Source organism: Colletotrichum abscissum, assembly GCF_030869225.1.
Source record: "Colletotrichum abscissum strain IMI 504890 chromosome Unknown Scaffold_51.1, whole genome shotgun sequence".
Taxonomy (NCBI): Eukaryota; Fungi; Ascomycota; class Sordariomycetes; order Glomerellales; family Glomerellaceae; genus Colletotrichum; species Colletotrichum abscissum.
This window is the reverse complement of record NW_026850443.1, coordinates 65037-79709: the sequence shown is the minus strand read 5'-3', so window position 1 is coordinate 79709 and position 14673 is coordinate 65037. Positions and strand designations below refer to the sequence as shown.

Below are 14673 nucleotides of genomic sequence, written 5' to 3'. Positions count from 1 at the left end.
CAGAGTCAGTCAGTTTGTCGAATACCTAGTACCGTACCCACGCCGCAGAGGAGCACAGCGTACCATCAATACGTCACGTCGGCATTCCACAAGGGTTGATTCATCAGCGCGGGAGCGCGGCGGGCAGAAACAATGGGTTGGACTATCCGTACGCTCGCAGAAACCAACGGAGGCAGCTTCCGTTGCTTGGTCAAGCATGGGGCCTATGTACAAGTGTAGTGTAAGCTGCCCGTCTCACGACAGACGGGAATCTTTCGCCATGCTGCCCATCGCCCAGACTCCATAATACTGCAGCCATTCCCCCTCAGCCAGAAGCTTGGCCCTTTGTTCGCGTCGTTCTACTCTTCGCGTTCTAGAATCATTCCGTGGTTGCGCCGGGGACGCCCACCGACAAGCCTTGCCTGCGACCAGAGAAAAAAAAAGTTGCCGTACTAATATACCATTGCTACCCGCCCGCCCACATCGCAAACTCTCTCCCCTTCGACTGTTCTTCTTCTTTTTCTTTTCTTCGCCCAAACCAGAGTCGAGGTCAGTTGATTACAACTACGATTCGACAATGGAGTCTGCGGACAAAGATTACAGAGGCGGCGGTCCCTTGACCGACGTCGAGTCCAAGCACAACGGGGAATCCTACCCTCGCGACGTCAACTTCGCCGCACTCAACGACCCCAATGATCTGGTCAATTCGCACGACCAGCTGTCGCGTGGCTTGAAGAGCCGACACATTCAGTTCCTAGCATTGGGTGGCGCGTATGTTTTCCGCCGTTTCTGCATGCCCTTAATTGGGTTCAAGTAATCGCAAACTGACTGGTACTTACAGCATCGGAACCGGTCTCTTCGTCGGCTCAGGCAGTATCCTCTCAGCAGTTGGCCCCGCGCCGCTGTTCATGGGATACCTCTCCATGATGATTGTCGTGTGGAACATCATGAACAATCTCGGAGAGATGGCCACCTACCTCCCGCTCAAGGGTATCTCGATCCCCTACTTTGTCGAACGCTTCGTCGAGCCCAGTTTGGCTTTCGCCGCCGGTTGGAACTACTGGTACGCATACGCCATGCTCGTCGGCGCTGAGGCCTCGGCCGGCGCAATCCTCCTCGACTATTGGAAAACACCCGTACCCTCGGCCGTCTGGATCACAATCATCCTGCTCGTCACCCTCGCTCTCAACATTTTTGCTGTCGAAATCTTTGGTGAGGCTGAGTTCTGGTTTGCGAGTATCAAGCTCATCACCATCTTGGGTCTTATCATGGTGAGCTTCGTCATCATCCTCGGCGGTGCCCCCGACGAAGGTCGCATTGGCTTCCTTTACTGGTACGACCCTGGCGCAATTACACCATACCTCGTCGGCGGAAACACTGGCAAGTTCTTGGCCTACTGGACTGGTTTCGTCCGTGCCGGTTTCGCCTTCATCACTTCCCCCGAGCTGATCGCACTCGCGGCCGGCGAGACCGTTGCCCCCCGTCGCAACATCCCCAAGGCCGCTCGCCGTTTCGTCTGGCGTCTGGCTATCTTCTACGGCCTCGGCTCCCTCATGATTGGCGCCATCACCCCTTCGAACGACGAGAGACTCCTCAGTCCTGCCTCCAACGCTGCTGCTTCTCCTTGGGTTATCGGAATTCAGCGTGCTGGCATCGGTGGTCTGAACCACGTCATCAACGCCGCCATTCTCACCAGTGCGTGGAGTGCAGGCAACGCCTTCTTGTACTCCGGCAGCCGTATCCTCTACAGCTTGGCCCTAAACAAGCAGGCCCCTCGCTTCTTCGCCCGTACGACCAAGCGTGGTGTCCCCTACACCGCCGTCCTCGGCACCTGGTCAATTGCTCTGCTCTCCTACCTCACCGTCAGCAGCGGAACCTCTACCGTCTTCACCTGGTTCATGAACATTAGCACCATTTCCGGCTTTATCGCATGGATTGTCGTCATGATCACCTACCTCCGCTTCCGCAAGGCTATGATCTACCACAACATGATGCACCGTCTGCCCTTCAAGACGCCCCTCCAGCCTTATTTTACCTGGTTTATCCTCGGTCTCCTCATCATCCTGACCCTTACCAACGGCTTCCAGGTCTTCTTCCCTGACCACTGGAGCGTCTCGGACTTCCTGGCTGCCTACATTACGCTGCCCATCTTTTTCGTGCTGTACGTTGGACACAAGATCTGGTTCCGTACGCCGATAGCGCGCAACGTGGCCGACGTAGATGTCTTGACCGGCGTTGCCGAGATGGAAGCCATGGCGGAGCTCGACGAGGAGCCGATCCCGAAGAACCTGTTGCAGAAGGTTTGGTTCTGGCTTGCTTAGATTTGTGGAAGGCACAGAAAAGCATTTAGCTCAGCAAATGGTTTAAAAGTTTCAGATACCAGACAGAATAAATATTCATCGTACAAACCTTGTCATTGTCCAGATCCCTTAGTGTAGTGTGAAATTATGTCCCGTCCGCTCTCGCAAGTCCCTTCAAGATCCGCCGCCACCGCCACCATCGCCATTAGCAAAGACGTTGCGCGATGTACCTAGAATCACCCATGTCAGCACGGACATGAAGAAGCTGACCAGCATGTCACGCCACTCACCTGCTCTCCTCACCGTAGTCTCAATAATGCGCCCCTCCTCGTGGACATGATACGACTTCCCCTCATGACTCGGCAGAGCCTCAACCGCCTTCACGACAGGAGGCTTCAACATCATCTTAAACTTGCTCAACGCACTCATCGTGTCAGCAGGCGCCTTGGCTTTGGGTATTTCCTTTACGACGCGCGTGGAGACGTAGTGGTAGTTATCGGAGCGGGCAGGCTGGGGTTCGGTGCCGCGGAGGGGGTGGTCGGAGGGGTCTTCGGCGTTGCGGATGAGAGGGTGGAGAGAGTTGGTGTCGGAGGCGACGAGGGTTTCTTGGCTGAAGACGGATGGGGTGTAGCTCTTGGTCTCGGGTTGAGATCCTTGGGTGCTGGCCATGGTTGTGAAGAGTCGCTATGAGCGGATATCGTTAGCTAGAACCTTTGGTATTGAGAGTAGTGAATTGTCGCAAACCTCGCAGAATGTTTCGAGTACGCTGACTTCGCGCCTGGTTATGTACCTAAATGTCGATGCCGCGGCTACGGCTGGTCAAGTTAACCTACTTCATCCAAGAAAAAGCTGCATATACTACGGCCAGAATCTGCTGACGCTCGCTTCCGGCAACTGGCACGAAACTCCGGCGCTCTATGTGCGGTGACGGATGCCCTGATCGAACGAAGGATTCTAGCCAAGCTTGTTGCCCTATCGTGCAGCTGTGCTAGAGCAGCCAAGCCGCAGTATTTCACTTGCTGGTCGGGCGTCTTCGTAGACAGGCTTCGGCGGGATTGGTGCGGCACAGCAGTCGATGGTAAGTCAGGTGCTAGTCAGCCAGGTGATGTTCTCGTATCAACTTTCATACGATTATGCCGCATGGTGATAGTCGAGCCCTTATGAATGCCAATTGAATATTATGGTCGAGTTGAACAGGGATTTAAAGTAGTTTCCGCGATTCTCAATACCTTAAAGACTACGTCACTGCGTCGAGTGGGCAGGCACCTTCTCGGGCTGTAGAGCACCTGCTTCATTCGTTCAGTCAAGATATACAGCTTGCCAAAAACGCAGCATATTCTTCTCTGGTAATTAGAGGCAAGCAACATAGGAACTGTAGTGCAAAACATCATACGATCGAGTAGAGTCGAAGCAACACTTGAAGAAGCCCCGTCAACTTCATAAATCAACTAGCCAAAATTATAGAATTACTTTTTGAAAATGTAATCAAGGCACGATCCCAGTAAAGTACCGCTGTTAAAGCACATCGCCAGCTCTGCTGAGGGGGACGTCGCATTGCGCTGTCCGAGAATGATAGTCCGCTGTGTTTCGATTGGCTGAACATCTGCAGAATCCTTGCTCAAACTCAGCAGCCAGTCCGCAAACAGTCAAGTAAAACTTGAAAAGTAAACTTGAGAATGACAGTTGTAACTTTTAGAAAAAACTTTAATGTAATTCTCCATTGCAGAAAGGTCTGACCCCTGTTATTCCTTTCAAAATACACCATGTACTCTTCGTTAGGACACATAGCGACGGAGTTCCGGTGTGTCCGTCTGTGAGGTATAAAGGCGCCATCATCCGCACAGCTCGTCCTAAGCTAATCCTCCATCCCATCGCAACACCCAGTCACATAGCAGCTAACATATACTGATCATCACTTAAGAAAGAGTTGACTAAGCATTGACTTGGGCGTCCCATGATATGCACGACTAATTCCCTTAAGTTGAGAAACACTCGCTAATCTGTCACCCAAATATCATCTTCCAGCAGAATACCAGAGAATCATTGACCAGGCGTTCGGCCCTATCGGTCACATAAACAGCAGAGGACCGTGAAATAAGAGCGTCTCCCAATCATGCCCTCCTAGACATACTCTCATAAATAAATGCCATAAGGACACTTCATAAACATATGTCATGAACAAAAGCCTGGAAGGCACACGCCGACCACATAAGCAGCTAGATTGTACCGTTGCTGCATCAAAAGAGAGCCAGGTGCGAATCACACACAGTATCTAAGCATCTGGACGACAGATTGATCTCGTTCCAATATACATAACGCCTTTACACATTGCTATCCGACCGAATTTTCTAAGCTGCAAAGAGGTCCTCCATGCCAAATAACAGATTGAAGATCACCTTCAGAGGGCTTGAAATCGATCTCTCGCCTCATCAGGCCTACATAGGTACCTGATCAGGAGGTAGAGCACCAAGTAATTGTTCATCTCCATTCAAGACCTCTCGTACGTGTGTGAACCAGTCGCCAAATACCCCTAGTAAGCTGCCCGCCCTCGATCGTCACCAACAAGCCACCACACGCTCTTGAGCAGACAAGTCGGTGAACACCAGCACTCGGGTCTCTTCACGCCTCCTGGAAGACCAGACGTGCCACACCCTCCACTGGAATCTGCCTGATTCCATTCCCTCGGATTATCCCTCCAACCGCCTTGCCATCTGCCTTGGTCGGCAGAAACGACCGCCCCGTTTCTGCCTAAATCGTTGGGGTTTTGTTTCGAAACTACTGGTCGGACTCGGCCCCACTTTGCGGCACCGGGGCCGAACATTCACACCTCCCGGGCCCGGCTTGTGTCAACCATCACCTCCGGCTGCACCAGTCGAGAGCTCTCGCCTCCTCACAACTTGGTAGATAGATGCCTCGATACCTGGCCTCAAATCCGGCCCTTTCTCAGCAATCTCCACCCTATACCAACTTCTCTTCTTCTTCCCTTTCTTCAACTTCTTTTTTCTTTCTTCTCTCTGCCAACCACATCACAAGCTCCATCCAACTACGACAGCTTTCTCTTCTCACCAACGACAGCTTGCTTTCTTCGACAAGGAAAGCATTCAGCCCCAAACACCAAAGACAACCCCCCTTCCGTAAGTTCGTCTTCCTGTTTTCTGTTTTCTTCTGTTTTTTCATGATGTTCCCCTTCGTCACCTCTTCCTTTACGATCTTTGCCTTGGTCGTTTTCATTCTTTTCCTTATCCTTCGTTACTTGTCCCTTCATACCATTTGCCTTTGTCGTTTTTATTGTTTTCCCTGTCCTTCGTTATTTGTCGCTTTATGATCTTTACCTTGGTCGTTTTCATTATTTCCCTACTTTTCCTTATCATCTTTTGTTACCTCTGTTTCCATGATCTTTGCCTTTGTTATTTTTACTAGTTCCCTTATTCCCCTGGTTATTTTTCGTTACCTTTGTTTCTATGATCTTTGCCTTTGTTATTTCTATTGTTTTTTCTATTTTTTATTATTACTATAACTCGTTACCTCCCCTTCTATGTTCTTTACCTTTATTATTTCTATTATTTTCTCTATTCTTTATTATTATTACAACTCGTCACCTCCCCTTCTATATTCTTTACCTTTGTTATTTCTATTGTTTTCTCTATTCTTCATCATTACTACAACTCGTCACCTCCCCTTCCATGTTCTTTGCCTTTGTTGTTTCTATTGTTTTCTCTATTCTTCATCATCACTGCAACTCGTCATGCGTTCGCTCTCGCTCGCTCGTATTCGTCCATGATACTTACTATGGGAAACAGGGAATAGAAACATGAGCCTTTCTTTAGGTGCTGGTGGCAATGGTGGCCTCGGAGGTGGAGGTGGGGGGGTAGGCTCAGGCCTGCCTCCTACACCTTCCGGCTACGGAGACGTAGCCGCCTTTATCAGGACCTTCGAGGGGAAGGTCGCTAGCCTTCTCTCACTGGCCGCGAGGTCAGTGAGCACCATTGCTACTGTTGAGGTGGCCGATGCTCGGAGGGTTGTGGCCCTTTTTATACGATGGCTGAGTGAGGTTTGGTCGCGCTTCCCCTCCCAGGTGCCGCGGGAGATCTTGATGGCAAGATTCGCCATCAAGAGGAAGCTCGAGATCATCATGAAGACGCCGTCAGAGGGTCTCCAGGAGAAGAGACATCGCTTCTTTCTGGGGCCAGAGAAAAACAGCGCCCGAGACCTTGTCCAATGGCTCAACGCCCTGTCCGACCGGCCTCTAGAGCCCCCTCGACCGGCTTTGCCCACCCTCGCGCCTACCCCAGCTCCGACTTCGTCGACCGCCGCCAGATCAACCAGGCCCAACTCTTCGACAAACAGGTCGGCGGATGGTGTCAAGCCTGTTCCCCGCGACCATCCCATCTGGGGTGTCTTGGGCATCATGCATGGACTCGGCCTGCGACCAGGAAGCAAGACGCAAGCATTCAATCCTGCCTACGATGAACACAAACGGTCAGCCAAAGTTCTCGGACACAATGGCTTGGCAATTGGACAGTGGTTTCCGAATCAGTTGTCTGCGATGTGGTACGGCGGACATGGCGAGTCCAACGCGGGCATCTCGTACATGAGAGGGCCAAATGGCGAACCGGGCCCTGCCCTTTCCATCATCATGGCAGAGAAGTACAGTGATATCGACGTCGACCGTGGTGACGATATTGTCTACTGCGGAAGCAACTCACTTGATAACACATCGAGAAACACTCCCGTCGGACCGCCCGTTCGGGGCAATGCAGCTCTCTTGGTTTCCAAGGAACGCCAGTCTCCTGTCCGTGTCTTTCGCAAGGCGAAGAAGGGCAATAACGGCTCCGCTTACGCGCCTAAAGTCGGACTGCGCTACGATGGCCTCTATGTTGTTGTCGGTTACAGCAAGGCCACAAACGACAAAGGCGGCATCTACCACAAGTTCACCCTGAGACGCGGAGATGGCCAGCCTTCTCTTGATACTCTCAGAAACATACCCAGCAGAAAGGAGCGGAGAGATTATGCAAAGATCGACGAAGGCTACTAGTTCCGACAACTCTTTCGACTGAACTGCTTCATTCCTACGAGCAGGGCGACACAGTCTACTGGTCAAGAGAACCTTACTCTAGGTGGAAGGAAGCTGTATGGGCATCGGGTTTTCTTTTCTTTTTCTTTTTCTTTTTCTTTTCGGGGCCGAGGGGGCCATATTGGTTCTAGCAGCATGATCAGGCATGATCATCAGGCAATCGTTTCCATTGAAGGATCGTCGCCAATCATCATTTCACTTTCTGGGCCTGGGGTAGGCTACCGTGGATGGTATCGGCAAGATCAACAGGATTACTTTTCCATTGAAGGATCGTTTCTAGCTGCATTTTGGGCGTTTACAAGGGTCTTCAAAAATTCAGAGTCTGTGGGTGGTGGAGGTAATATCGGAGGAGAGCTAGGGGACTTCACCACAGACAGTCGTATCAGACACATCAAATTTGCGATCAACCAAGCTTGACTTCCATTTCGTGATGTTCATGAACAGTGAAACTTGCGATATCTGCAGAATTTGTGGAATTCATAGGAGCCGTGTTTGCCATCTATCAATGCTCCGGAACGCCGTCACAAAGAGCTGCCCCTGTTGTAAAACCACAGCCTCGCATCTTCAATGCCCAACGCGCTGACCAAGAGTATCTTTCCAAACGCGTCAATATCATCAGCAGCAGCATCCCTCAAGGCTTCCTCAAAGCCCTGCTTTGTAATCACAAGGTGCTGCTTCTCCTTCCAAGCAACAGCAAAGTCAACTACGGTAGGCGCCTTCCAAAGATGAGCGGACATGGTCCACGACTGACAAAACACGTATCGTTCCTCACATCCATTGGTAAGCGTGCCGACCAGAGCACTATAGGCAACAAGGAAGAAACAGGTGAAGAATATGGTACGTCGAGCTGACTCTTGGAAGATCCATTCCTGCCAAAAGTCCTTGGTCGGGCATGCGGTGTAGTCTTGGGCCGGGCCAGTGGCAGGCTGTTCCGGTTCCCACTTCACAAACGGCAGTAGGGCGAGTATGGTGTGTTCTAGAGAGGATAAGGTGTGTTGAGCGGAGGCCCGCATGGAGATGTCGCCGTCGAACAGGCGGATTATTTGGTAGAGGAGAATGGCGTGGAAGCGAGCTAGAATGTCGAGGCGGTTCTTGGGCATTGGCGAGGCGAGCAGCTCGTGAGCTCTGGCTTGGATGGTACGTAGGACGAAGGATGAGTTGATTTTGTTCTTGGCTATGTAAAGAGCGCAGCAGGCTTGAGCATCTGGTGAATGTACAGTCAGATTCTTCCCATGGATAGTGGACTTGGGCGAGGGCGACATGAGCTACTTACCTTGCATGTCTCGGGGCATGTGGGCTCGATACAAACAGGGATGGCTCCACGGAGCTTGGTTCTCCATCACCACCGTGGTCGGAACCTTTTCAATTTCATCAAGGGCATACTGAAGACGGTTGGCTATCACACTCTCAAGTGAGCCTGGGGCAGAGTCGTAAGATGGGACAAGCATATCGTCTGGCTTGGGCGTGAGGGAAGGAGCGATCAAGGCCCCTTCGAGGAAGGCTTCACTGGTGATGAGTTCGTCAAAGGCCAGATCAAAATTGACATCTTCCAAGTCTCCCATGTCTAAAGGTAAAAGATCCGGATTCTGGGACCAAGGAGTGAGGGAAGCGCTGGAGCCAGCGTTGTCGTCGAGGAGGGGAACGGGACTTGGAGCTGCACTGCTTTGATGATGCTGTCGCCGAGGCTTCGGGGCTCGCACAATGAGATCGCGATTGCTCGCCTTTGATCTGATCGGTATTGGCGGAGCGGAGTAGTCGCAGGCGATATTCCGCCTCGAGCACCGCAAGCATGCGGGTTGGCCGTGGTCGCATCTGCGCTTGGCTTTGGTGCAGGCTGTACATGTTTTCCGCCGTGGCGGCGGGTTGGCCCGCTCAAAGAATGAGTTTGACATGTTGGCCGATGCCCGCGTCGATTTTTCCCGTTGATGAGTGAAGGAACACTTGATAATACGACTGTCAAATTGAAAACAATTGATGGCTTCACACTCCTCGAGGAAGCTTCGCAACTAAATTGAATGAGTGTCAAAGTAGTGAAGATGAGCGCTGGAATCTCACTCAGACGCTGTCAGCGCTGCTCAGTTTGAGCTTACTTAATCTGGCGGGATTCCGCCAACATTTCCCACCTCATCCTTCATCCTTCATCTCCTTTGTCTGCGTCTTTATTTGCAAGAAACACCAAAGTACTTATCGTTCCGACCAATCAGCCATGTATAATGTGCGATCAATACCATCAAGCGAAGCTGGCGGCGTCCCGTCGTCGGTCGCGCATCGCTGAAGGATTCCTGCGATGAGACCTTCAACGAATTGATGGCATCAATCATGGATTCTCACCACCCGGCATGACCGCTATCATATTGTGAGTATATAAAGCGCCGAGAGAACTGTTCTGACCTGCTACAGATCAAGCAGTCTCATCACAATATCTTCTTTCAATCGAATATCACCGCGTTTCTCCCCTCAAGTTTCACTTGAACTTATCAACCCAGCTTCGACATCACACACATACTGCAATGTCTCAACACACAATCTTCGTCAGCGGCGCAACAGGCACAGTCGGCGGTTCAGTCGCGCGAAACCTCCTCGCAGCCGTCATCGCAGTCCACGCCCTCGCCCGCAACCCAGACTCTCCCGCCGCCAAAGCCCTCTCCTCCCTCGGCGTCTCCCTCACCCCAGGAGGCTATGACGACGAAGGTGCCCTCGAGGAGGCGATGAAAGGCATCACAGGGGCCTTTTTGAACCTGATGCCCGACTTCGTCGACCACACCTGGGAACTCAAGACGGCGAAGCGCATCATGGCCGCTGCCAAGGCGGCAGGCGCCACGCACTTCATCTACAGCAGCAGCTTCTCGGTAGATGCTCCCCAGAAGCTCAAGTACTGGGATCCCGAAAGCTTCACTGCTATGGTCCTTCTCTCGAAGCAGGCTATTGAGAACGAGGTCCGGAAAGCGGGCTTCGAGCACTGGACGATCCTACGACCCGGGAACTTTACGGCGAACTACATCCTCCCGATCGTTGCCGTGTACCCGGATCTTGCCAAGAAAGGGCGCTTCGTAACAGCTCTGACGCCCGAGACGAAGTTGCCGACGGTGGACCCGAACGATATCGGACAGTTTGCGTTGGCGGCGTACCGGGATCCTGTCAAGTTCAACACTCAGGAGATCTCACTTGCGTCGGAGCTCCTCACCGCAGATGATATCATGGGGAAACTTGCGAGGTTTACGGGGAAGGACATCAAGGCTGTCTATCTCTCTGATGAGGAGGTTGAGGCGCAGAAAGGAGGGAACCCGTTCTTGGCTGGACAGCTGGCTATGCGTGACATGGATCAGTTTGCTGATATTGAGGGGACAAGAAGCTGGGGAGTTGCCTTGGGGACCTTTGACGAATATCTGGAGCGGGAGAAAGAGAGGGTCAGCGAGACCTATGGACATCTTGCATAGATTTTTGTAGGGTGGTTTTCTCACAGGCTGCAAACGAGAGGAACGAGGACAACATACCAGAACCACGAGTCGATAGGATATATCAGACATCATCCAATATTAAACCCCCAAGCCTCGCCATGCCTCTCCCTCCCCCATCTCGCCATACCCTCCCCCAACCCCTGCGTCACCCCAGCATCATATCTCATCCCGCTGTCCGCCCACGCAACCCTTCCCGTCCTCCACGTAACCCACTCCTCCGCCAAACACCCCTCAGGCGCCCTCAAAATCCCAGCAGCGACATTGACCAACCTCTCTCCATTCGCCTGCTTCCTACCATCCACCCCAAAATACGCCATCACACTCGCGCCACACGTCCCGCAGAACGACCGCCGCACGTTCTCAGACGACTTGAACGTCTTGGCCGTCCCACCGAGCTGGAGGCCCTCGGGCACAGAGGGGGTGATGCAGCTCTCGGGGATACAGACCCATGCTATAGCGTGGACGCCCGTTTGAAGACGGCAGTCGTCGCAGGCGTCTACGCAGGCCGGCCACTTTCGCGAGTCTACGGGCGAGAGCCATGCTTCGTAGGCTTTATCCTCGAGCATGGAGGCCTTGGGGCGGGAGATTGTAAAGGAGACGCCGCCGCAGTGGCATTGTGCGCGGAGGACCTCTTCGCCGTCTACGCCGACTTCTCGCCCGTGTCTCGTTGTAGGCGTCGCGGCTTCAGATTCGTCCTTCTTGGGATTCCAAACGTTCATCTCTTTGCCGTTCACGCGAGGGAGCCATTCATAGAATCCCCCGCCCGGCGCGGAGGCCGTGTTGACGTGAGACCGGATATCCCAGACGGCGGGTACATCATCCTGATTCGCGTCAAAGATGGACGCCGAGATAACCCAGTCGTCGTCGTCGACGCCCACGTCTCCGATGTGGCAGCTACATGTGCTGCAAAAGTACCGCGTGCTCGAGGCTGTCGCGTGTCGATAGGCCGTGAGAGAGGATGACAGCGAAGACGGGGCGATGAAGGAGGGGGATACGCCGGATGGGAGAGGCGCGTGGAAGATGCAGAGGGTTCCGTGAGTGTAGCGGCAGATGCTGCAGTGACAGAGGTGGACTTTGAGGGGGAGGGAGGAGGTGGGTAAAGTGAGGGTAAAGTGGACGGCTTTGCAGTAGCAACGGGCCGTGAGAGTCTTTGTTGTCGGGGCAGACCCGGTGGGTTGGGGATGGTCTTCACTCATTGCAATGTGAATTGTTCAAAGCCGCGTTTAGATTGAGGGGATATTCGATGAATTGCGTTGAAACATGATGAAGCAATGAGGTGCGGAGCTTGACTTGAGCTACCGGTCTCACTTCCTTTTTCAGCTGAGCGATAAGAATCAACTTGACATGACGCCGAAGGGCGTGGTGCAAGTCGAGTTAGCCTAGTATGCGGGGTTCAGCCGCCACGAGAGAACCACGCCTACAACGCCTTCAACATAAAGCCATGTGGCGTTGCGATGTCGGATGACTTTCTCATAATCATGTTTCATTACATATATAGCTAAAGGTAGATTCAAACAACTGTCTAAAAGGGTATCACTTGTGGCCGCGTTCATACTCATATTGTATCACAATCTTATGCTGTGCTCTTCTTGCTCTCCTTCTTGAGCACCTTGTCCTTTGCGTCCTGACGCCACTTCACGCCCCAGTACATGATGGCCAGCAATGCCGGACTGAAGACAATATAGAGAAGAGCCAGAAAAGTAAAGGCCCAGCCCACGCCCATCCCGTTAATCATGGGAATTATCGCTGCAGTCGCAGCCGCACCGAGCAGACACCTCGTAAAATTGTTCGCCGCCGTTGCAGTCCCGGCTTTCCCTGGGTGGATGTCGATGATGAGCGTATTGGTCGTGTTATTGAATCCAATCATGCCGACTCCGAAGAGAAAGAGCAGCACGCATGGCACAGCCACGGGCGCTCTAAGGTGTAGAGCCCAACCCCAGATGAGCAGCAGAATCGAGCTGAGATACAGCAGCGGAAGACCAACTTCGAGGCGGGCTTTCTCAATGGGGAACCCAGTCATGTCTTGCTGACGAGACTTATCGTAGGGAATTCCAAGGCGCTTGCAATGCCGGCGGTAGTTCCAGTTGATTAGAGGTCCTACAAGAAAGGCAGCCACGACTGAGCCGCCAGCCATGGGCAGGTACATGAGGCCGACCTTAAGACTGTCGAAACCGTAGATCTCCTGGAACTGAGTCGGCATGGAAGAGGCGATAGCGTAAAACCCAGCAAAGACAATGGCGCTGAAGCCGAGAAGTAGCCCAAGCTCTCTCTCGAAGAGTAGACGAAGTGACTCAAACGGGTTGATCTTGAACTTGAGACTTGGTTTGACAGTGTTTGATGCTCCTGTTGTTTGTCTAGTTACCGGCGCTCCATCTCCCTTCTTGGCTCTGTAATGGTCCTTGATAAGCTGGAAGCCGGTTCGGTAGAGCTTTGGCGGTCGCACGGAGCCATCATCCACAATCCTCCTGCAAGTCTCTGGGAAGAAGAGAAGAAGAACGATGAAGAAGACGCCGGCCAGAATGGCAAGAAACCAAAATATGGATCTCCATCCTAGATACTGTGCTAGAACACCACCGAGGACTGGCCCCAGTGCGGGCGCTAGAACAATGGGTATAACAGTAAGACCAACGTACTGTCCCCTCTCAGCCGAGGTGATGCTGTCTGCCACGACAGCTGAGGCCAGAGCAACGGTGCTGCTAGAGCCTGCAGACTGGATGCAGCGAATGACGAGCAAAGAAGCAAAGTTCTGCGAGAGCGCAAGGCCAATGTTGGCCGCGATGTAGACGACGAAGCAAATCACATATGCAGGGCGTCTGCCGCTCTGATCAGCCAGAGAACCGATGAACATAGGCACGATTCCCTGAAATATCATGTAAGTCGTCAGGGTAAGGTTCATGTCCGAGTCGGAGACGTTGAACTCGTGAGCGAGAACAGTCAGAGCGGGAAGGTAGATTTGCGCGGTGAAAGGCGAGAAGAAGGCAGCCAGAGCGGCTCCCAGCACGATGAGCCGCTTCTCCCATGTCGTATAAACTGTAAATGGTGGAGGCTGTTGTTCTTCTGGCGGTGTAGCTGCTTCCTCGTCCACTATTGTAGATTTGGTAGAGTCGACCGGTGGCGCTGACATGTCTGAAGACGTGGGACTCGTTGGTCGAGACATTGTTGGCGATGATGTTGGATCTCAGTCTTGGCCAACCTTGATACAGAGCCTGATGATGAGAAGTGCAGTAAGAGGAATGCCAGTCATTGGGGCAAATGTATTGATATATACATGTTATTGCCGAGATCAGGACTTATGATGAAAAAAGTCCGTCTGCGGCTAAGTGTTTGACTAGGCAGTCATTGGGGCACAATCGGGCATTTTGGGGGCTTTGGGGCCATTTGGGGGTATTTGGGGCGCAGATGTAATCGATCACCGCTCGTTCGGTGGAACTAATACGACATCGTTGTCAGAATGCATACTCGGTGCCGAGTCGGCGCGTGTCGAAGTGTGAGCGTCGGCTGGAGTTGCGACGGTATCAGGCTAGCGGACAATAAGACTTCGGTATCTCTCTGTCTTAGTCAATCTGTGCCCCGTGGGTCTTTTGCAGCCCAAGTAGAAAAAAGCGCAAGATCCCGGCGATAATCACATCACCGCGTGACTTATCCATCGCGGACCTCGACCGAAGCCCTCGAACGGAGTGCTGAGCGGGCCGCTCTCGGCAAAGGCATATAATCATGGTTGTCTCGTCTATTCGATGGTAGCAGAAGAAGAAAAGTTCAGCCATAAGAACGTGTCATGGTCATTGAAAAACAACATGATGTGATGAGTGCGATGGAATATCGAGGTGAAGTTGAAGGTTTAGAGTTACACTCGAACTTACAC

At 52.5% G+C, this 14673-nt stretch overlaps 7 protein-coding genes across 7 annotated transcripts; 3 read left to right on the top strand and 4 right to left on the bottom strand.

Moving 5' to 3' along the window:
• Positions 1 to 556: 556 nt before the first annotated feature.
• On the top strand, positions 557 to 2300 carry CABS01_14130 (amino acid permease; the record flags this gene model as incomplete). The annotated part of the gene is made up of 2 exons (XM_060547470.1): positions 557 to 750; positions 821 to 2300. 2 exons carry the CDS (start codon positions 557 to 559, stop codon positions 2298 to 2300), a joined length of 1674 nt encoding a protein of 557 aa, XP_060393587.1.
• A 153-nt stretch (positions 2301 to 2453) lies between these two features.
• CABS01_14129 (uncharacterized protein) lies at positions 2454 to 2948 on the bottom strand (the record flags this gene model as incomplete). The annotated part of the gene is made up of 2 exons (XM_060547469.1): positions 2454 to 2509; positions 2570 to 2948. 2 exons carry the CDS (start codon positions 2946 to 2948, stop codon positions 2454 to 2456), a joined length of 435 nt encoding a protein of 144 aa, XP_060393586.1.
• A 3142-nt stretch (positions 2949 to 6090) lies between these two features.
• CABS01_14128 (YDG/SRA domain-containing protein) lies at positions 6091 to 7314 on the top strand (the record flags this gene model as incomplete). The annotated part of the gene is made up of 1 exon (XM_060547468.1): positions 6091 to 7314. One exon carries the CDS (start codon positions 6091 to 6093, stop codon positions 7312 to 7314), a length of 1224 nt encoding a protein of 407 aa, XP_060393585.1.
• Positions 7315 to 7874: 560 nt separating this feature from the next.
• On the bottom strand, positions 7875 to 9245 carry CABS01_14127 (uncharacterized protein; the record flags this gene model as incomplete). Its single annotated transcript, XM_060547467.1, has 2 exons — positions 7875 to 8557; positions 8627 to 9245. 2 exons carry the CDS (start codon positions 9243 to 9245, stop codon positions 7875 to 7877), a joined length of 1302 nt encoding a protein of 433 aa, XP_060393584.1.
• Positions 9246 to 9863: 618 nt separating this feature from the next.
• Positions 9864 to 10790, top strand: CABS01_14126 (uncharacterized protein; the record flags this gene model as incomplete). Its single annotated transcript, XM_060547466.1, has 1 exon — positions 9864 to 10790. The coding sequence occupies one exon, from the start codon at positions 9864 to 9866 to the stop codon at positions 10788 to 10790; it is 927 nt and encodes a 308-aa protein (XP_060393583.1).
• An 89-nt stretch (positions 10791 to 10879) lies between these two features.
• On the bottom strand, positions 10880 to 12007 carry CABS01_14125 (glutathione-dependent formaldehyde-activating enzyme; the record flags this gene model as incomplete). Its single annotated transcript, XM_060547465.1, has 1 exon — positions 10880 to 12007. The coding sequence occupies one exon, from the start codon at positions 12005 to 12007 to the stop codon at positions 10880 to 10882; it is 1128 nt and encodes a 375-aa protein (XP_060393582.1).
• Positions 12008 to 12384: 377 nt separating this feature from the next.
• Positions 12385 to 13968, bottom strand: CABS01_14124 (major facilitator superfamily transporter; the record flags this gene model as incomplete). The annotated part of the gene is made up of 1 exon (XM_060547464.1): positions 12385 to 13968. One exon carries the CDS (start codon positions 13966 to 13968, stop codon positions 12385 to 12387), a length of 1584 nt encoding a protein of 527 aa, XP_060393581.1.
• Between the last annotated feature and the right edge of the window lie 705 nt (positions 13969 to 14673).